This window comes from Trichosurus vulpecula (genome assembly GCF_011100635.1).
Source record: "Trichosurus vulpecula isolate mTriVul1 chromosome X unlocalized genomic scaffold, mTriVul1.pri SUPER_X_unloc_1, whole genome shotgun sequence".
NCBI classification, from domain to species: domain Eukaryota; kingdom Metazoa; phylum Chordata; class Mammalia; order Diprotodontia; family Phalangeridae; genus Trichosurus; species Trichosurus vulpecula.
The window spans coordinates 1,488,117-1,510,085 of record NW_023494377.1 but is presented as its reverse complement, the minus strand read 5'-3'; the positions used below and the strand labels follow the sequence as shown (position 1 = coordinate 1,510,085).

General features: G+C 44.6%; 1 protein-coding gene across 1 annotated transcript in view; it reads left to right on the top strand.

The window, feature by feature from the left end:
* The window catches only part of LOC118833025 (zinc finger protein 665-like), a 95,585-nt gene extending 74,163 nt beyond the window's left edge, over positions 1–21,422 (top strand). The window contains exon 10 of the mRNA XM_036740417.1: positions 17,544–21,422. Coding sequence (XP_036596312.1) covers positions 17,544–18,633 — 1,090 coding nt within the window. The 3' untranslated portion in view covers positions 18,634–21,422. The remainder of the gene's footprint in view (positions 1–17,543) is intronic.
* Positions 21,423–21,969: the final 547 nt, after the last annotated feature.

The following is a 21,969-nucleotide window of genomic DNA, read 5'->3' as shown; positions in this document are numbered from 1 at the left end:
TGTTTTGTCATGTTAGCCAATCTGATAGGTGTGATGTGGTACCTCAGAGTTGTTTTGATTTGCATTTCTCTAATCAATGGTGATTTAGAGCATTTTTTCATATGACTATAGATATCTATAATTTCTTCCTCTGAAAACAGGTCAGGATATTTTTCACAATGAGCAAACAGTTGCAAAAGCTGTGAATTCAAATGATTTCTAATTCTAAGGAGGCTTTTTCAGCAAAATAAATTGTAATTTACTGGTTCTGCTAATGGTTTGTTTTTTTTTTCAAGCTCTTAGAATTGCCCTTCAATGTCTATCCTCTTAGTGTGTCCTTTTTTTTGCTAGCTTCTGAATTCACGATCCCATTTTCTTGGTCATTTGTCTACATACAATGCAATTTCTCTATGAAGTTGTGTACCATTCACCAACTCTCCTTCAAGAATAAAAACCTTCAAACACCTGGAATTCACCTAGGCTTGATTTTTTTTGTTTTTAAACTTCTCTGTAGTCCGTTTATGGTTCCCTTCCTACCTTCTTTTTTTCTTACATGCCTGGAATCAACCCACTTCTGCATCTCATTGGTTGGAGTCCTTTCATTCAAGATAACCAACCCCCGAGGCACTGACTCTGTAGTGAAGCCTACCCAGACCTTCCCTTTAACTGCATCTCACCCCAGAGCAATCTCGCCTTCTCCACATTTCTCATAGCACTTTGTGTGGATGTATTCTTTGCCCAGATGCCAGGATCACTGATTTAAAGCTAGAAGGGACTAAGTTCAGTCTCCCCATTTTACAGATGAAGGAAACAGTCTGGAGAGGCTATGTGCCCAAGGTTGTACATGTAGTAAGCAGAGAATGGATTTGAACTCAGATTCTCTTGCTCATAAATCCACCATTCTTTCCACTGTGCCATGTTCTTCTGTCCCTTATCCAGGGACCCTGACTCATGATCTCATAGGTCTCCTCTCCCCAATGGAAACCTTGTTAGCTAACCTATAACACCTGAGGTAAATTCACCTGGTCCCTATAATGATGGCATCAAATCAATGGCATGCAGGTATTTTAACAACCAGCTCTCCTCCCAACAAGGTACTCCCAACACAATTTTTCTCCATCACTTTCTTAAATCTAGAAATCAACAAAACAATGAATCAAGCCCTAGAACACCCCAGCAAACCTTAATTAATGTTTCACTAATACTAACTCTTCAGACTAATTCTATGCACTTCATTAACTCTGTGCTGATTTGTCTCCTTACCTTACTTCCCAATCTCTTCCCCAATCAACCAAATCAAAAATGCTGCCCCAGAAGGCGTCTTTTTTTTTCCTCCCACCTTTCTCCTTCATTCCAATCCAGCTTGGCCCTGTCCTTCCCCAGCCTAGAGCCTCCCTCAACCCCCAGTGTGTGCTTGGTGTTTGGAATAAATTCCTCCTCATCCACCAAAGTGCCCTGGTTTATGCCTGCCACCTTTTCCTTGAGGCCCCCTCCCCCCCACCTCCTTTGGCACCTCTCCATCGATGACCACTCCTGAAATGCATAAACCCTCATTTACAGGGCCAGAGGCTAGGTGAATGAATGGAAGGGAATTCTGGGAACGTGTCTGCCTGCTTTTGATTAATTTACAACTTTGTTCTAAGGATTTTGAGCCAAAAGGGACCTTGGAGGCCATCTAGAAAGAAATAAAGGTGATGAGAGGAAGAAAAAGGAGCAAACTGAGGCCCAGGGAAGTGAAATTACTTGCCCAAGGTCACACAATAGGATCCCAGATCTAAAGTTGGAGGGAACTGCAGAAGTCATTCATCAGGACATATTAAGTGCCTACTATGTGCCAAGCACTGTGCTTCATTTTACAGAGGAGGAAACTGAGGCCCAGGGAAGTGAAATTAGTTGCCCAAGGTCACACAATAGGATCCCAGATCTAAAGGTAGAGGGAACTGCAGAGGTCATTCATCAGGACATTTTAAGGGCCTACTATGTGCCAAGCACTCTGCTTCATTTTAAGAGGAGGAAGCCCAAGGCCCAAGGCAATAAAGTGACTTGCCCAGGATTTACATAGCTAGTAAATGTGAGAGGCAAGATTCGAATGCAGGACTCCCTGACTCCCAAGTCCAGCATTCTATCTACTATACCACTCTGGGGGGTTGGTATTAGAAAATGACCATGTAGGGAAGAAAAAAAAAATCAATAACATATTTTTATAAAAAGAAAAAAAAAGAGCACTGGTCTTGGAATCAGAAGACAAGCAGTAAAAACATACAGACAAAAAGAATGCTGGATCTGGTCTCAGAGGGCCTGGGTTCAAATCCTGCCTCTGCCTGTGTGACCTTGGGCCAGTCACGCCCCCTCCTCGGGCTTCAGTGTCGTTTTCTGTAAAATGAAGGGGTTGGACTAGGTGACCTCCAAGGTCCCTTCCACCTCTCCAATCCAGTTCAGGTCCCGGATTCAGCATTTCTTTGCTTTGCTGCCTTAGACAAGTCACTTCATCGATCAGTTTTTAAAAGACAGCCCTTTGAGCAGGGGAAATCTTGGCGTCATTAAAACATTCCGCCCTTTTCCAAAGACAGTCCAGCCTGTCCTCCTCTTCAAATCTAGGCCCAGCTCCCAGTTCATCTGTAGTGTCTGTCCAAGATCTAACAGACTGATAGAGAGACCACATGGGTGGTGGATTCAACTGTGTGCTTATTCTGGATTCTGGGCATTCTTCACCCATTCAGTTTCGCCTCAGCCATCCTCTTGAGTCCGTAAGTAGCATTTAGGACATCTCACACAGCATAGCACAATAGATACCAAGGGAGTCAACTAGAACTATAATAGCTTTTGATGTCACAAAAATCAAAAGTCTTATTTATTTGTCAAATAGAACAAATTAGAGGAGACAAAATAGATGACTTTGATTCGTAAATATAAAAAAGGTTTGCACAGCAAAAATTAATGCATCCAGAAGAGAAAGGAAAGGAACCGTGAGAGAGAAATATGCTGTCCTAAGAAATCCTCTCCCAGAGGCCAAAAGATTTGAGCACTCAGTTCTCAAAAGAAGAAATGAATCATAAATAACGACCTGAAACTATCTGATCATGAGCAGTACAACACAGGAGAAACTTGTCATACCACCTAACTCCCATTAACTTGGCCCAGATTGCTAACAATGATAAACTGCAACTTTGCTGGGCTTGTGTAGAAGCCATCCCTTCTACCAAAGAAAGAGGAAAAACCAATTAATAAATGAAAGTTGTGTTTGATATTTCATATCTATAGTCTCCCACCTCTGCAAAAAGAGGATCTCCTACATTTTACTCTTTCTGGTTGTAAAAAAAATGTGTTTTTTTCTTTTACATCATATTCCTTTTTGAATATATACCTCCCCTCTCCTACCCAGAGAGTCATCCCTTGTAACAAAAATTATAAAGGAAAATGCAAAAATCAATCAATAAACATTTATTAAGTATCTGCTCTGTGCCAGGCACCGGGTTGAGCATTGAGGTTACAAAAAGAGGCAAAAGACAATCCCTGCCCTGTAAAAAGAATTTACAATCTAATGGAGGAGACAACAAACAATATACAAACAAGCTATATACAGGCTAAATAGGAAATAATTAACAAGATAGATTAAGAGGGGTTGGGGAAGGCTTCCTGTAGGAGGGAGGATTTTAGTTGGGACTTACAGGATGCCAAGGAGTTTAGTAGTCAGAGTAGAGGAGGGAGACCATGCCTAGAGGAAAGAGATGGAATGTTTTGTCTGTACAATAGGAAAGGGGCCAGTGTCACTGATTAAAGAGTACATGGTAGAGAGTAAGGTGTAAGAAGACCAGAGAGGTAGGAGGGGGCTGGGTGATGAAGGTCTTTGAATGCCAAACAGAGCATGTTGTGTTTGCTCCTGGAAGTCATAGGGAGCCACTGGAGTTTATTGAGGAGGGGGAATGACATGATCAGACCTGCACTTTAGGAAAATCATTTTGGTGGCCGAATGGAGAATGGACGGGAGTGGAGAGATACCTGAGACAGGCAGACCCACTGCCAGGCTATTGTGATAATCCAGATGTGTGACACCATGAGGGCCTGCCCCAGAGGGATCGTGGTGTCGGAGGAGAAAAGGGAGAATATTCAAGAGATGTTAGAAAGGTGAAAGGGATAGACCTTGGCAAGAGATTGATTGGGGAGAGGGGAGAATGAGAGATAATGAGGAGTCCAGGGTGACTCCTGGGTTGTGAGCCTGAGGACTGGGAGGACAGGGAAGGGAGCAGTGGGTTTAGGGGGTACATTGAGTTAAGATACTAATTGGACTTCCAGTCTGAGATGTTTGAAAGGGAATTGGAGATGTGAGACTGGAGGTCAGCACAGTCTAGGGGCAGAAAAGGTAGATTTGAGAATCATCAGCATAGAGATGCTTGTTAAATCCACAGGAGCTGATGAGGTCACCAAGTGAAGTAGCATGGGAGGAGAGGAGAAGAGGGCCCAGGATAGAATCCAGAGGGACACCTCCAGTTAGAGGGCATGATCAGGAGGAGGATCCAGCAAAGCTGACAGAGAAGGAGCAGCCAGCGAGGTAGGAGGAGAACCGGGAGAGGGGAGTGTCCTGAGGCATACGTAATATTCTACACTCCGGCAGAGAGTCTAACAGCTGTCCCGCGCTTGGCAACGTATACAGCATTCCGCACCCACTGTCCTCCACTTCAGCACAGCAGCCTCCAGTGGGCCAGGTGTGCGAGGGGAACGACGACCGAGACTCGGAGACCTCCGAGGCGTCCTAGAGAGGCAGCGGAAGTGGCGGGCCGGCCTCCGCAGCCCACGGGGGCGGTCGCTTGGGGGTGGGGCCGTACTTCCGGCCCCGCCATCGTCCGTCTGCTCGGGCCGGTCGCAGGTGAGTGCGGCTGGGCGGGCTCGCTGCCTCTGCCCTCCTCATTCTTTCTTTCTTTCCTTCCTTCCTTCCTCCCCCCTCCTCCCTTCCTTCCTCCCCGCCCCTTCTTCCTTCCCTCCCATTCTTCCTGTTCCCTTTCCCCGGCCGGGGGCCATGTAATCGTCACCAGCGGCCCCCCTCCTTTTGTCCGTTACCTTGCCTGGTAACGGCTCCTCCCTGGCAACCAGGCAGTCAGCAGGCGCCTACTGTGTGCTGGCACTGGGCTCAGGCGGCGCGAGGTGTGGGTGCGAGTCCTTCCTCTGCCACTGATGCCCTGTGTGACCTTGAGCAAATCACTCCTGCTCCCTGGGCCTCAGTTTCCCCTTCTGTAAAATGAAGAGATTGGACTAGATGGCTTGTGGGGGCCCTTCCAGCTTTAGATCTAGGATCCTAGGTGTGACCTTGGGCAAGTCACTTCCTTTCTCTGGGCCTCGGCTTTCTCCTCTGTAAAATGAGGGAGTTAGACTAAATAGTCTCTGAGGTCACCCCTTCCAGCTTTAGACTTCTGACCCCATTAGGGACCTTGCACAAGTCACTTCCTCACCTTAGGCCTCAGTTTCCCCCCTGTGTAAAATAAGAGTTGGACTAACTGTCCTCTTAGGCCCTGTCTAGCCCCAGAGCTATGATGCTGTGTGTCACCTTGGGCAAGTGAATTACCCTCCCTCGGCCTCAGTTTCCCCGTTTGTCAAATGCGGGAATTAGACCAAGCTGGTCTCTGAGGTCCCTTCTGGCTATGAGGATCTATGTTTCTGTGTTTGGTAAAAGCCTTTCGTATGTGAAGCTCTATGGTGAATGTTGGGAACAGAGGCAGCATTGATGATTTAGGGACAAGTAGGGAAAAGAGAGAAGAAACCACTCTTCTCCTGTCTGTGAAAACAGGAAACTGTTCGTAATCTAAAAGAACAGATGTGGGGTTGCGTTGGTTTGGTTTAGTATTTCAAAGCCATTTACATATCTTTCTTTGTAGGGTCCTGAGTTCACACACCCCACTGATTAAAGTGTCGGGCAGTTTTCAGGGTACCGTTGAAGCCCACACCCCTAAAGTGTTTGCTTCTTCGTTTTTTCATTCTGAAATTGAATATTTTCTTTTCCATTTTGACCTCATATAGGATGCTAAAGTGCAGAAAATTGTTTTACTCTAGTCTTCTTCCTTTCAAAATTCTTTTAAGTTAATCTTTTTTTAAACATTCTTTTCTTTCCCATTATATTCCTTCCCCACTCAGCCATTCCCTCATGGGGAGTGGTAACCTTTTGCTGCAATCTCAACAGCCTTTTCTAGTCAAGTTTGTTCCTGGTTCTCATGAACTACAGAAAACTAAGAGATAAGCCAGTGTGTGGCTTCAGGCTTGACCTTATGGCTCTATTTTAAACCGTAAGACATTTAAAATTTTCTGAATAAGTGCACCAAACAATCTGTTAAAGAATCAAGTTTTTACTTGTAAACCAGCAAAGTAACTTTACCCCATCTGCAGCACAGAAAGTACTGTATACACATTTTCAGTTTTCTTTTAATAAAGAGGGGAAATAGGCCCATGGGACTTTGCCAAGGCTTTTCACCTTTGAGTAAATTTTACATTTTGGAGGTGAGGAGGTAATAATAGTCATTATAGAAAGAAGAGCCCCCTCAACATTGTCTCAGATGACCCCAAACGAGTGAATTGATCAAGCTGAGCCAGATAGCCCTTATGATATTGAACTTGAGAAACAAGTGTTAGGAAGGTAAGTGCCACCTTGACATATTGGAGAAGTGAGGAAAAGTTTAGATTTTCACAAAACCACTTGAGATCTCAAGTCCAGACCACCAAGCCAAGCTATTAGGGAGGGCCTCTTCTCTTTCTGCATGTTCCAAAATAAACTGATTTCTGCTTAGGCCCCCAGGTCCTCATTCTCCATGTTACCCAGAAGGCCTTGCTCTGGGCAGTAACTGGTGGAAGCTGACAAGTGGACCCCATTTCTGGATGTTAGAAACTAGCATTGACCAGAAACTGGGGAGCTGCCTAACACAGGGAACGTTCCTTCACCTCCGAAGTGAGAGTTGTCTCCTCTCCTCTTTATTGAGTGGCAGACTGGATCACAGTGGCATTAAGTGCCTACAAAATGGCATTAAGTGCCTATGTGTTAGGCACTGGAGACTGGAAGAGAGAGAGACGAAATAATCTGCTCTCAAGGTGCTTACATTCTCTCTGGAACCTGAAGTGCAGAGGAGAGGGGAAGCCCTGAGTTCAAATCCTGAGTCAGCACTTACTATTGGCCATGTGAACAACCCTGGGCAGGTGACTTAACCTCTGTCTGCTTCACTTCCTTTATGTATAAAATGGGGGGAGGATCAGCACCTGACTCCCAAGGTGGTTTTGAGGTTCAGATGAGATTATGTTTGTAAAGTGCTTTGTAGATCTTGAGTGCCTTGTAACTGTGCACTGGTCTTATTATTCATAATAAATCATCTGTGTAAGATAAACTAGTTTGACCTTAAGTGGAAAGAGCATTGGCTCTGGAGTCAAAGGACCCAGGTTCAAATCCCACCTCTGATGCTTGGTAACTGTGTGACCTGGGGCAAGTCCCTTGGCTTCCTCGGGCTCACCTGTAAAATGAAGGTGCTGGACTAGATGGCCCCTGAGGTCCCTTCAGCTCTAGCTCTAGGATCCTGTGAGGATATAACAGAGGTCAGGGAGCACTATGTGTTCCTGAGAGAATCTAACCTCCTTGAGGGCAGACTGTTTCATCTCTCTCAGACCCCCGTGCCTAACACATAGTAGGCGCTCAATGCCACTGTGATCCAGACTGCCACTCAGTAAAGGGGAGAGGAGACAGCTCTCACTTGTGTTAGGCAGCTCCTCAGTTTCTGGTCAGCGCTAGTTTCTAACATCCAGAAATGGGGTCCGCTTGTCAGCTTCTACAGGGTAGAGATGGGAGGGTCCCCCTACTATCAGATTTTTGTCTAAGGCCAGCCCAGCCACTCCCCCTGTTCACTTCCGAAAATGGGGCTTGGAAAGGCTACGGACCAGTGACCTGGCCCGTTTCATTGTCCCGTCTGGGAACAGGGGCAGCTGAGTATTTCTCTCCTGGGACTCTTAACATCTGGCTACCTGATGTTTGGTGAGGATGCAGCTCTGGGTCTTCTTTCCTTCCTCCTCTGGGCTGCTGCTGACAGCACTATTCCCTTCTTCATCCACTACCCATAGGGAAATCTGAGGGAGGTTCCACAGGCCTCACTGGGTTAGCTTCAGCTATATGCTGCAAATGAGCGTGTGCCAGGGGCTGGCCATTGCTCCTTTTGCAGAGGTGGATGTTGAGCAAAGATTTTAGGAAGGACAACTTCACTGATCCCTGACCCCCTGGCAAAGGCACACTTGATGCCGCCCTTTCTGGAGGCTTCCAGTAGTCCTCTGTACCTATCTGCTCCCTTGTTCTCTACTAAAAGAATGTCATGGGCATACCAGGCATTCAATAGTAACTCCTGTCAGAACAGGTGAGGGGGTGCTGGGAGGGGGCTTTTCCTTGGTTTCCCAGCATCCTTTGGTGGCAGAGCGGGCATCCAGGGCTCTGCAAGGAACCATAGGGCTGGACTGATCTAACTTGTGGTTCTTTTATCTTCCCACAGAGCTGGTTTTCTTTCCCACCCTGCTCAAGAGGGCCCAGGAGGAGAGGCGATGGCAGCTCCATTCATAACACTCAGGTCTCAGGTGAATTGTGGCTTCCTCTGTCCTTTCTCAGTTTTCCTCAATTTCTCATGTCCCTTCTAGGGGGTCTGAGCCCCACTCCCCTCTCCCAGCAGCTTGGACAAAGTAATACCATTGATTATCATTATTTTGGGAATGTGCCTTTACAAATGGTCATCCCCATTTTCCACATGAGGTCCAGGCAGGTTGAACAGCTTGACAGTAGAGGCATGGCAGAGAAAGGCTAGGGGGCACAGGCCTCCTATCTCTGTTGCCCTTTCTGGCACGGCTTAATGCTCAGCTGCGTGTCCCTCTCTGGTCTCTAATGTCCTGCCTTTGCCCTTCCCATGGGGTCATGGTGGGGGTTGTCTTTGATGTTTTAGGAGGCAGTGACATTTGAGGATGTAGCAGTGTATTTCACTGAGGAGGAATGGGATCGATTACACCCTGGTCAGAGGACTCTCTACCGGGACGTGATGCTGGAGAATTACGTGAATGTCACCTCGCTCGGTAAGGGCAGTCTCTTTCCTGACTCAGAAGCTATCCTGGGCTTCCACATTGATCAATAGTTGTGAAGCAAGTAGGCAGTTTACATTAACATATCATCTGATGTTACAAAGCTCTGGCAGGACCAATACTGTTTGCATTTTAAAGACAGGCAACCAATGGAAAGAGTATCCAGGGGCAGTATGTGGGCCTTGAGAATGGAAGTGGGGCCCCTGTACTGCGGGACCTCCCCGGAGCAGTAGGGCAGGCAGTAGATCTTTTCTCTGACACTTGACAGCCATGTAACCCTGTGTGGACAAATCACTTAATGTTTCCGAGCCTCAGTCTCCTCAGCTATAAAATGGAGATTATACATGTAGAATCTACTTCCTAGGCTGGGTATGAGTCTCAAATGACATAATATGTGTAAAGCCCTTGGCAAAAAAAAATGCTATGTAAATGTCAGTTACTGCCACTTATGCTCTAAAGGAGTAATTAGCAAGCTGGCTGGTAGTGGAGTTTTTCAAAAGATTAGTTAGGACGAATCATCCAAAATTAGAACCCAAAGTGTCCAGTCAGCCCGTGTTTGAGAAATCCTAGATTACAGAACACCAGGGAAGAAGCTAAAAGCTTCGGCGCCTGGAAACAGCGTGGCAAAGAGTGGCGTTGGCCAGACTTCTTGTGCCATACGCTATCATCAATTCCAAACGGATCAGTGATCTAAATAATTTTAAAAATCAATGGCAGGCTAAAAGGAAATATTGCTTTACTAATTACGGAAAGGAAAAGTTTTAGCAATTGAATAAATAAAGATGTCAGGAGAAAAAAAGCGGATGGATTTGATTATATAAATTAAAACGTTTTTCTACAACAAAAAGCAATGCATCTGGAATAAAAAGATGAAAAACAGTTAACCCTTTCATAGCTCTTTTAGGTCTGCAAAGTGTTTTACATGATATTATCTAGTTTGGTCCTCATACAGTAACCCTCTGTGGTAGGTATCTCCATTTTACAGATGAGGAAACTGAGACAGGTTAAGTGACTTGCTCAGGGTCACACCCAACTACTATGAGGGTTCAAACTCAAGTCTTCCTGACTCTTAAGTCTAGCTCTCTATCCACTCTGCCACCTCTAAACTTTTTAATGGAAGTTTATGATTTTAGCTAAAAATGAAGCCTTCCATATTAACTCTCTGTACCCTTTGTCATTTTCTAAATTATATTGTTCTTCAGCCTCCATTAAAACCCGATTCCAGTGCTGCCTTGTGGCACAGAGGTAACCCAGGTTCTCTAAGGAAGGCTGCTTCTCTGAAAAGGCCAGAGTAGAGGCCCAGGGACAGATTGTTTGTCATTCGGAGGCCAGCCTAGCTAAATTTGGAGGAAACTGGCTGTTCCGTGGTTAATCTAGTTTGCCTTTAGCAGTTCCCGAAACCCAAGCTATAGAGGGGATACTCTCTGTGTTGGTGGAAGGAGTGTCCATGTAGATGAAATCCAAGATCTTTTGAAGTGTTGCAGAAATAGTGGGCTTCTGTGTTCACATTTCAGACAAAGAAGATGTACCATGCACAAGTTCTTCTCTCCCTTTGATCACTTTTGACTCTGAAAAAGCGATCGAGTTAGCCTCAGTTGAGCACAGAATGTGTAGGTTCCCAACCCCTTTGGGCCCTGTCCCCAGGTGACAGGTTTGGTCTTTGCAGGGGCTGAAATCGGCACTAACCCTATTGATTGTCCCTACCCTCTCAGTCTCCTTCTGGTCTGTTCTATTCCCAGTACTGATCCCTGGCTCGTTGACCTGCTCTGAGGAGGTCAGAGGCAGCTAAGTGTTCTGTGCCCAGCCCAACCTCTAGATATGGCACCAATTCCCTCTCGGTTTCTCCACTCTCACCTCACATCCATGTACCTTTTAGACGGTTCCCTAGCCCTTCATTGTAACATCAGTGGGAATTTCCCTTCTGCCTCCTGCCTTCACAGAATTGTGTCTGGAGGGATGGGAGAATTCTGTGTCCTGAGACCAAAGCATCATGTCTGTCTACTGTTCCCTTTGAGCAGGGATTCCCATCTCCAAGCCTGATGTGATTTCCAAGCTGGAACAAGGGGCAATGCCATGGATTACAGAGCTTCAAAGTGTGGAACGTGGAGAGGACCAGGCCACCTGGGCAGGTGAGTCAGAGAGCAGTACCGGGTGAATGGCAGCTATGTGGTCACGTGTGGGCACTTTCCAGAATGAGCCTTCTCCAGTCACCCCTTTGGTCTTGCCCAGCCCTACTTGTTATCTCTTCCCTCCTGAGCTCAGCAGTTTTCTCTCTCTATTAATCGTCCTTCCCTTACTCCTTGAAAGCTTATTGCCCTTCTGACAGTATCTTACCCCATTACTTCAGTCAGTTAGGTGGTTTTTAAAATTAAGTTGAATTTTGTTTTTAAATAAGTTTTTATTGAGACGTTTTGTTTTGATGCAAGATACTAACTCAACAGACCCTCAAACCATGGGATGCCGCATGCAGTCATGGCTTGTCTTCTGCTTCTCAGCAGCCTTCTTCAGCTTCATGGCCAGCATGGATTTCAGTACTCCAGATGACGGATAGTACAGTGGGACTGTCACTTCCCTTTTCCTAGATGCTGTGGCCCTCTTGGGGCAACCCCCGACACTCAGCTTTTCTGGCTATCCCAACACACTAGTGACACTTTGTGCTTACAGTCCGTTGAAACCGCCAGAAAGATGGCAGACAAGCTTCTAGCCAATCATGCCTCCCCAATCTTGTACTGGTAGAGTTGGGGTTCTGTACCCAAGCAGAAGACCTCCTATTTATCCCTTTTTAATTTCATCTTATTAAATCCAGCCCCGCTCTGTGTCCCTCCTAGTGTTGTGCCATCTTCAGACTTGACGATTCTGCCCTCTCTGTCTTCTCCATAAGAATAGTATATTTTATTTAAAAAAAAAACAACTTCGCTAAAATCTAGGAAACCTGTATCCACAACATTCCCTTCGTCTCCTTATTTCATAATCCTGTCCAAAAAGGAAATGAGATTAGTGTCGTATTACCTGTTCTTGATGAAGTCAGGGTGGCTCTTTGAAATCATTGCTTGCCAACCATAGGAATAATAGCACTCCACTCTGTGCCAGGCCCTGTGCTAAGCACTTTACAATTATGATATCGTCCGATCCTCACAACAACCCTGGGACGTAGGTGTTGTTATTATCCGTGTTGTCTGCTTGATGAAACTGAGGCAGACAGGTGTAGTTACTTCCCGAAGCTCACACAGAGAGTGTCTGAGGAGGTTGTATTTGAACTTGGGTCTTCCTGATTCCAGGCCCAACACTATCCACTGAGCCTAGAATTTCTTATAGAATTGACTGTCACCCCCTGTAACAAAAAAGTACAGTCAAGCCAAACAAATGAACATGTTTCCCCCACTTCTTTACCAAGGGATGAGGGTGTACCCTGCTTGGTCGTTACGTTGACACAAGAGTGTTGTCTTTGGCCCTGTGGCTCCCGGCAGCTGGCCAGGCTCCCCTTAGGAATCTCTTTTTCTGGCTTTATCCTGAATTCCCCCTTCCAGATCTGTCCCCTGACTTTGTGACTGTAGCATCAGCTCTAACACACTGGGCACTTAACAGTCTGAAAGGGGGACCAAAATGAACCCATGTAATAGAGTTAGAAAACAGTGAAATGTTATATGTGTGTTGGGGATTACAAGTACATTCAAATGCAATTTCAGCAGACATTTACTGAATGTCTTTTGGGGAGGCAACTGGGTTGTAGTGGAAAGAATGCTGGATATGGCATCAGGAAACCTGGCTTCAAAATCCCTGCTGCCACTACTTAGTTGTGTGAATTTAGTCACCCAGCTTCTCCAAGCCTCAGTTTCCTTAACTCTAGAATGGGCATAATTCTCCTTAGCACTGCCTCCCTCATAAAACTACAGAGTGGAGCAAATGGAGTGACCTGGAAAGCTTGATGGAAGCCACAAAGGTCTCTGCGTATATTAGCTAATGTGGTCCTTGTTGTGCTTATCACTGGTGTTCATCCAGCCCTTGGAGACCTACCTTTTGGGACCCTCGCTGATCTGGCCCTATCACCCTGCCACCATTCTCTGTTGCTCTTCCCTTAGACTGCTTCTCCCAACCAGTCCAGGCACCTATACACACCATAGGCATTCCCACCTCTTTGTGGTTTTTGACGTTGAACTCAGCCTTAAGGGATGGCCCAGCAAGTAGAGCTAAGGGAAGGAGCAGATTGGAAGCCTGGATGTGAGATGTAGTGGGGGCTGCCTGAGGAGGAGCAGTGTGGCGGAGCAGGGCAAAAAGAGGTTGGTGCTCAATTGTAGAGGGCCTTTGATGGCAAGTCAAGGAGTGTGAACCTTGGTAAGTGCCCTGATGGGCTTTTCAGCAGAATGCCACCATGATCAGGTCTGAAAGTGCAGAGGATACACTTTGGAGACAGGAATAGTCTTCGAGAAAGCTTCATGGAGGAAATGGGACAGGAATTTGACTTTTTTTTGGATGGATAGAATTGAGTTGGGGAAAGGGAGGGAGGAGTGTGAGGTATTGCAGGTGGGAGGGTCCAGGAATGCAAAAAGAGGAGAAGATGAGGACGAGCATGGCATGTCAGGGTGACAGTGAGACTGGCCTGAAGGGACAAATAGCCTTGGGGAGAGATTAGGCAAATGAAGGGGCATAGGGCCCTTGAGGTCCAATCATGCAGGCTCTTGAAAGCCAATCAGTCAAGTTTGGATCTGATACCTTAGCCAGTATGGATCTCCTGTATGTTTGGGAGCCAATTCATTTCACTTCAATAAACATTTATTGAGCAACCACTACATATCTGTGCCCTCAAGGAGCTTACAGTCTTATGGGAGAGACAGCATGCAAACAAATATATACAGCCAAGCTAAATAGGAAATAATTAACCGAGACTAGGCACTGGAAGTAAGAGAGGTTAGAGAAGACTTCCTGTAGAAGGTGGGATTTTATTGGGGACTTGAAGCCAGGGAGGTAAGTGGTTGGAGTGGAGGAGGGAGAGCATTCTAGGGATGGGAGGGTCCGCCAAAGAGAATGCCTGGAGTCAGGAGATGGGCTCTCTTGTTCATAGTTCAGCCGGAAGGCCAGCGGCACTGGATGGAGGAGTCTGGGAGTAAGGGATAAGAAGACTGGAAAGGTGGCAGGGGGCTGCGTTATGAAGGGCTTTGATCTACGGAATGGGGGAGTATTTGTTCCTGGCTAAGTACTTTGATGCAGGGAAAGCCTGAGGATAAGAAGATTATGAAGTTAAGAGGGAAAATTTAGGAGAACAATTGAATTGGTCAGTCACTTTTTTTTTAAAAGCATTTATTTGGTAACCATTAGCAAATTAAATTTTGAAAAGGTGAGAGAAAATGCAAATCAGCAAAATTTCAAAGAAAAAGAGATGAGATGTTGCAAGAATGCAAAAGAAATGAAGGACTTTATTAGGGAATATTGCATGTAGTTTATGTTCTGACATGAGGGAATTCAAAGGAAATAGATGATTATCTACAAAAATATAAAGTATCAAAATTGATTTTACAAGAGGAAATTACTCCTTTCAATTACTAATCTCTGGAAGAAATAACAGGGAGTCATCCGAGAATTGCTTCACGGAAAGTCACATGGCCCAGATGGAATCAGTGGAATGGTTGCAAATGGTCTAACAACAAATAATCGTAAATATAGAGAAAGATGGGATGCTGCCCCCATACTCTTGGTCAGACCAATATGGCATTGGTCTTAAAACCTGGTAAAGATAATATTGGAATGATTACAGACCAATTTCCCTAATGAATATAGAGGCAGAAATAGTCAAGTTAGGTATTACTTAATAGAATGCTGCAATGTTACTTGTGTTTAAATAGGTCTCTGATCCACTGACCAGATGAACATTTAATTTCTGATCAAAATGTAGTCACTTCCTCCATGGATGCAGATTGCGCCCCATCCTGTGCCACTTCTCCATGCCCTCTTGTAAATTCTCCAGCTGAGTTCTATGCAAAATGCTGAGGCCTTTTTTGTAGCTTTCTTGATATCTTATGGATACCAATGGGACAAACTGAGTAGAAATCAGTAGTTTATGCCTTGCTTTTGCCACAAGACAACCCCGCCTTTTCTGATCATGCATTTCTCTGATGGCGTCCTTTATGGGCCCTCTCATGTAATTCTTGATTGGTAATGCATTTGTTATCTACTCATTCTGATCGTGTGTCTCTCTACCACCCCGTAGGTGATGCTCAATCTTGGAGACAGTTATACTCTATGACTCAGCCATACAGCAGCCCTAGAAGAACGTTGTTAAAAAATAGATCTTTGTTTTAGGGAGAAACTGGGTTTCCTTAAAAGTATTGCAGAAGGCAATATAGCTTGCTTTCCTCCTCTTGTTCAATTCTAGGACCAGCTTTTTGGGCTGTCTGTCATACTGCACATCATAGTAAAAAGTAGGCATTCTCCATTTATTCGGGTTTTCCTTTGTTAATAATTAAGGCTGAATCCTTTTGAGTGGTAATGACTCGAGTTAGGAGAGGCTAAAATGTTCCAGAGCTTTGATGAGTCAAAATAGCATCATCTCCAAAACAGAAGCATCCAGAGGACTTGGCCACACAGAGAATGGCAAGCATACATCTTGTAGGCTCATAGATAGGCTTAGAGCTAGGAAAGAACATAGAGGCCAAATCCCAACTCCCACCCCCACCTCCCATCTCAGTTTTAAATCGAAGGAAATGAAGACTCTGGCATGGCTGTCATGCATGTCAAACTCTCGCATACTGATTACCCGATTTACTGCTTTTTTTCTGTTTTGCAAAGCGATACTGCTCATAATCATCCACCACTCTCCTCTGCACTGTTTTGCGTGTGCGTGTGTTTTATTTTTATTCTAAACCAGTGATGGCCTTGGCTGATGTAGATAATTTGCTGGCAACTGCCATTTCCAAGCTGTTTTTACCTCTTGGTGGCAGCTTATTTATATTATTTAAAATTCTCTAGGAAATGTTAATCATCAGAATCCATATCTTTCTCTTTGGAGTACATTTACTGTACCAGCTGCTAAGTTAATGTTTATAGTCCAAAAAATATGATTCTTAGCATCTTCTTCCCCCTTCTACTCTTCTACTATCACTGTGCTTCATAGTCATGGTGGCCAATTTATGCTTTCATTTGTGATGATGGTTTCTAGGAAGTTCATCACCCAGCAGCCCACCTTCCTGGGGAATGAGCCTCTCCATACTCAGCTCAGTTAGTTTTTGGACAGCAGGTCTAGTCAATGGCTGGCATCAAACTAGGACTTTTGTGACACTTTGAAATTCACAAACTGCTTTCCTTACAAGAATCCAGTGAGGTAGCTAGTATAAATGTAAAATCTCTATTTTGCAGGTTAACTGGTGGGAAAGATTTGTGAGCGTGGGAAAAAGAAATAGGTCCTGAGGGGTGGGGGTAGGAGGTGGGGAGACAGTAGGGGAAGAGACTAGGCAGCAGTTACCTGGAAGATCCCTATACCTTGGCTGTTTTTTGTTTAACTTCATCTCCACTGTCAGTTCAGACCCTTCCTCCTCATTGTATGGGAGAGCCATGCTCACCATTTATTTTGGGGTTTTTGGGCCAGTGATTTCACTGGTTGGTGAAACTCAGTATAGCAACTCCTCCAATGCAGATCTCATTTGTGTTTTATCGTTTTAGAGAAGTGCCTGGGGCACTAAGAAGTTAAATGACCTATGCAGGCTAATACACCTGTGAGGCAGGTCTTGAACAGGGGGCTTCCTCATTCAAAGTCTGGCTCTCTATCTGCTCCCATCTTGTGGCCTCTTATCCCGTCTAGTAATTGGTCTTCTTCCCCTCACTTCTTTCCTCTCATTTTAAATAGGATTTCATTTATGTTTATCATTTAAGTTATTCATGTATTTGAATTAAAATATATATTTAAAATATATGTAAACATATCTTTAAGTTTAAATTCCTATATTCTCCCTTTGATTGAGATTAGAATAGCAATTTTATTGCAGCACAGAGAACAGGTGGCATTGGTTCTGTATTTATCTTTTTTTATTGATCATTTCAGGTGATGGCATTAAGATTGAGAATGAGGAGGAGCCTATTTCAAAGCCAGAAATATCTGAAGACGTTGCGTCACAATGGACTTTGTTGGCAGGATTCCCATGGACCATTCCTCAGGGGTTTGACTTTGGAGATGTCTCTGCATGTGAAAACAGGTTAGAGAGGCAGCCAGGTGACCCAGGGAGTTGCACCCTATCCCAGGAGAGAGGTTTCAGCATTATGGGTATAAATCCCAACCAGGTCTCTATAGAGCAGAGAGGCCATGAATATGGTGACTATAGGAGAAACTGTGGTCTGAGCTTCCCTTTACATATGGGACTGACAGTGCAGGATTTCCCTGTTCAATATGAAGGAGCTCCCACAGGAGGGAGGGCTCAGAGACATGATGAATATGATGAATATAATCACAACTTTAGCCTGAATCCCGAGTCTGTAAGACAGAGAATCCATAGTAGGGTAAAGCGTTATGAATGTAACGAATGTGGGAATGCCTTTAGTAAGACCTCCTATCTTATTGTACATCAAAGATTTCATAGTGGAGAGAAACCATATAAATGTAATGAATGTGGGAAAGCCTTCAGTCAGACCTCAAACCTTATCGTACATCAGAGGATTCATAGCGGAGAGAAACCTTATGAATGTAATGAATGTGGCCGAGCCTTCACAGCAAGGTCAGGCCTGAAGCAACACCAGAGAATCCATAGCGGAGAGAAACCCTACAAATGTAATGAATGTGGGAAAGCCTTCAAAGAAACCGCACACCTCATTCAACATCAGAGAATCCATAGTGGAGAGAAACCCTATAAATGTAATGACTGTGGGAAAGCCTTCAGTCAGATTTCATCCCTCATTGGGCATCAGAGAATTCATACTGGAGAGAAACCTTATAAATGCAATGAATGTGAAAAGAACTTTAGGTGTGCTTCACACCTCATTCGACATCAGAGAATTCATAGTGGAGAGGAACCTTATAAGTGTAGTGATTGTGGCAAAGCCTTCAATAAGATTTCAACCTTTATTCTTCATCAGAGAATTCATAGTGGAGAGAAACCTTATAAATGTAATGAGTGTGGAAAAATCTTCAAAGGTACTACCCAACTTATTCAACATCAGAGAATTCATAGTGGAGAGAAGCCCTATGAATGTAATGAATGTGGGAAAGCTTTTACTCAGATCTCCAACCTTATTATACATCAGGGAATTCACAGTGGAGAGAAACCATACAAGTGTAATGAATGTGGGAAGGCGTTCAGACTGCGCTCACATTTTATTACACATCAGAGAGTTCATACTGGAGAAAAACCCTATGAATGCAATGAATGTGGGAAAGCCTTCAGTCAGACCTCAAACCTAATTGTACATCAGAGGATTCATAGGGGAGAGAAACCCTGTAAATGTAATGAATGTGGAAAAGCCTTCAGATGGAGCTCAGAGCTCATCTTACATAAAAGAATTCATTTTGGAGAGAAACCATATAAATATGATGAACAACAGAAAGCCTTCAAACAGAGTTCAGAGCTTATTTCTCAGGAGAAAATCCACACTAAAGAGTAACACTCTGGCTCTAAGAAATATTAGGAAAGCTTCAGTCACTCTTGAAGCTTTTCAGGCCCCAGAAAATTCATTCTGTGGCTAGACTCCATATAGTATTATAAAAGTATTGAAGGTGAGCTTGTGTGTCTATCTATGACTTGCTTTGTTTTACACCAAAACCAGTGTTAATGTTGCTGATTGATCTTCAATCACGTCAGTTCAGATTCATGCCTTGCTGCTACCCTCACGCTGTAGTTGAGGCCCTCAGAGGCTGTCTGTTGCAAGCAATTACCTATTAACTCATCTTCCTGCCTCCAGGCTCTACTCTTTTTTAAAAAATCTCACCTGCCTACGGCTTTCTGGTAAACTTTGCTAAATCATCACTTTGGTCGTGTCTTCTAGAACCCACATTGTCACTGGATTGCCTAGGCCACCACCTAGCTGACCCCACCTAGCCCACCTAACTTTATTTCTGGTTACTTCCAAATACAAATGCTTCACTCAGGCTGACTGGTTAGATCTACTGAGCTGGTGATGCCCAGGGGTATTTTAGAGAGAAAAAGAGTATTTTTAGAGACAGACAAAAATGTATTGAAAGATGAGATCAAGGACTAGAAAAGAAGAAGACATTGAGTTTGCTTAAATCCAAGGATGGGAAAAACAACAGTTTACTTTTTCCCTCTAGTAATAACAGCCACCAGTGTTACAATACTTTGAGCACTTTCATACATATTATCGCTTGAATTTCACAACAGTCCTGTGAGGTGGGTTCTTAGAGGTGTTAACTCAGTTTTACAAATGAAACAGACCCCCAGAGAGCTTGTGACTTGTCCGTGGTCACAGAGATAGCATCAGGCAAGAGTCAAGTCTGAAGTCTCTTTTTTGTGCTTTGAAAGAGAGTTCTTGATTTGAGCACCCCTTTTTGGTTTCTAAACCAGAGGGTAGGCTGCCCAGGAGAGCCAACAGGAGCCAAGGCTTAGGGAAGTAACCTGCAGACTCAGGTGGGGATTTCCCTCTTGTGTGTCTCCTCTAAGAACCTTCTGTTGTGCCATAGGAAGCTTAGCTGAATTTCAAGTCAAAGAGCATGAGTTCTAATCCTGACAGCAAATCTTTTCAGCTCCAGGGCTTTACTTGGCCTAGATGGCTTCCAAGGCCTCTTCCATTTCTAAATTGAGAAGTCTGTGATTCTAGAGCTTTTCTTTTCATGTTCTTCCCATTGAGTGCTCACTGAGACCTGGAATTTGAACCTGGGTGGTTTGCTGAATAATTGGAGCTGCAGTAGCTACTGGCTGTAACTGTGGCTACTGCCCTTTGTGATACAATTTGTGATCCTAACTTCCTCACTTATTGATCCAACAGATGAGTGTGATACTGACTAAATCTAGATGTCCTAGCCTGTCATCAAATGCCTTCTTCGATAATCTGGCCCCTGTCTACCTCTGAAACCTTTTCTTTTGCTACTACACGTAGGAGTATGTCTAGAAGAGGGTGACCAGGATGATGAGAAAAGGAGGGAGTGTGTTATCTGAGTGCCGGTGTTTAGCCTGAAAAAGGGAAGAGTTGGGGGGGACAGGATAGCTGTTTCCAAATATTTGAAGTGTTACCTTGTGAAAGAGGGATTTCACTTGTTCTGCCTAGCCCGGAGGGACAGAACTGGAAGGAACAGGTAGACATTTTGGAGGCAGATTTAGCCTTAATGTAAGGAAGAGGCTACCCAGCAGTGGAAGGGCATCACCTGCGGGTGATGGATTCTTTTCACTGGAGGCCTTCTCAGAGGGGATTCTTGTCAATTTACATTTTGGCCTAGTGGCTTCTGAGGTCCCTGTTTCTGGGATACTCCTAGATGCTAACCAAGCTGTCCTCCACTTGATTCCCTCAGCAGAACGTAACAATTCTTGCAGCATGCTGTGGTGGAAAGAGCACCGGCCGTGGAGGCCGAAGGCCTGGATTCAAATTCCATCTACCTACTAACTTTGTAACATTAGATAATTCACTTCACCTCTCAGCCTCAGTTTTCCTCATCTGTAAAATAGGGATTAGAAGAACCTGCCCTGTCTTAATCAGGGATTTTTTTGGAGCATGTGAAAATGCTTTGTAAACTTGAAAGCACGATACAAATGGAAGCTATTTGAATTCCCGCCTCTGTGCCTTTGCCCATACTGTTTCTCTTACCTGAAATGCCTTTCCCCTTTTCTTCAGCTTATTTAGATATGACCCTTGAAGGGCTAGCGCCTCCATTAAATCTGCCCCAACTGTTCCCACACTTAGTATCCTCCTGAACCCCTGTGGCACTTACTGCGGACAAGCAGTGAGTCCTTTGTCACTGAAGGTCTTCAGGTCAAGGCTAGGTGCTCGTCAGGGAATTGTAGGGACAGTTCCTGTTCATGTACGGCTTAGACAAAGTGGCTCTTACGGTTGTGAGAGTCTGTGTTTCTACTATTGTTTGTATTATTTATTTGGCACCTAACATATGCTACCTTGTATTTTGGATTTTTTACTGTATGTGCCCTGGCCCTGCCGCTTACTAGCCATGTAACCTTGGGTAAATATTCTCTGATCCTCAATCTACTTGTCTGTAAAATGGAAATAATGCTGCCTGCCCTGCCTGTCACTGGGTTGTTGTGAGGATCTGTGTGAAAACATCTTGTGACCTGTGAAGTGCTACCCAAATGTAAGGTGGTATTTGTATTGTCTTTCCAACTTGACTGTACGCCCCACAAAAGCAAAATATCTGCTCTTATCCCTCTCTATATCCCCAGGGTTTCGCACTGTGCCCCCCACACAGATGCACAATAAATGTTTAACGCCAATGCTGATGGCCAGAAGTTTTGTCGTTAGATCATCCCATCAAGGCGTCATCTTCCAGGGGCTAATCATGAACCCTGCTTATCTAGGCTGAGACACACAGCCACCATTGCCCAGATCGCATTAATGCTGTCCTTCTGGTGGTGTAGATTCTAAGTTGCTCATGAGTTCACTGGGCAAGGGGAGAAGGAACTTGAACTGAGAAGGGTACATTTGATTTGGCAAAGGGGAAGGGGATTCCATTCTATTCTCAGCCTGGCTTACACATTTCACCTCCTCCTTCAGGCTTCCACTGAAGGACGCTGTTCACTCTTCAGGGAAGAGATCTTAAGTAACAAACAAATTAGGACTGAAGAGAATGTAGGTCCCAGGGCTCTGATATCCTGCTTACGTCAATACTTTAAATACCTGTGATTGGCAAGGCATTGCGAATACAAAAATGAAACAGTCTCTACCTTGGAGGAGCTTACTGCGGGAATGCATATGGACATAGAAGTAAATGCAAAATACGTGCCAGGTAAATTTGGGGAAAGCATTAAAAAAGGGAGGGGC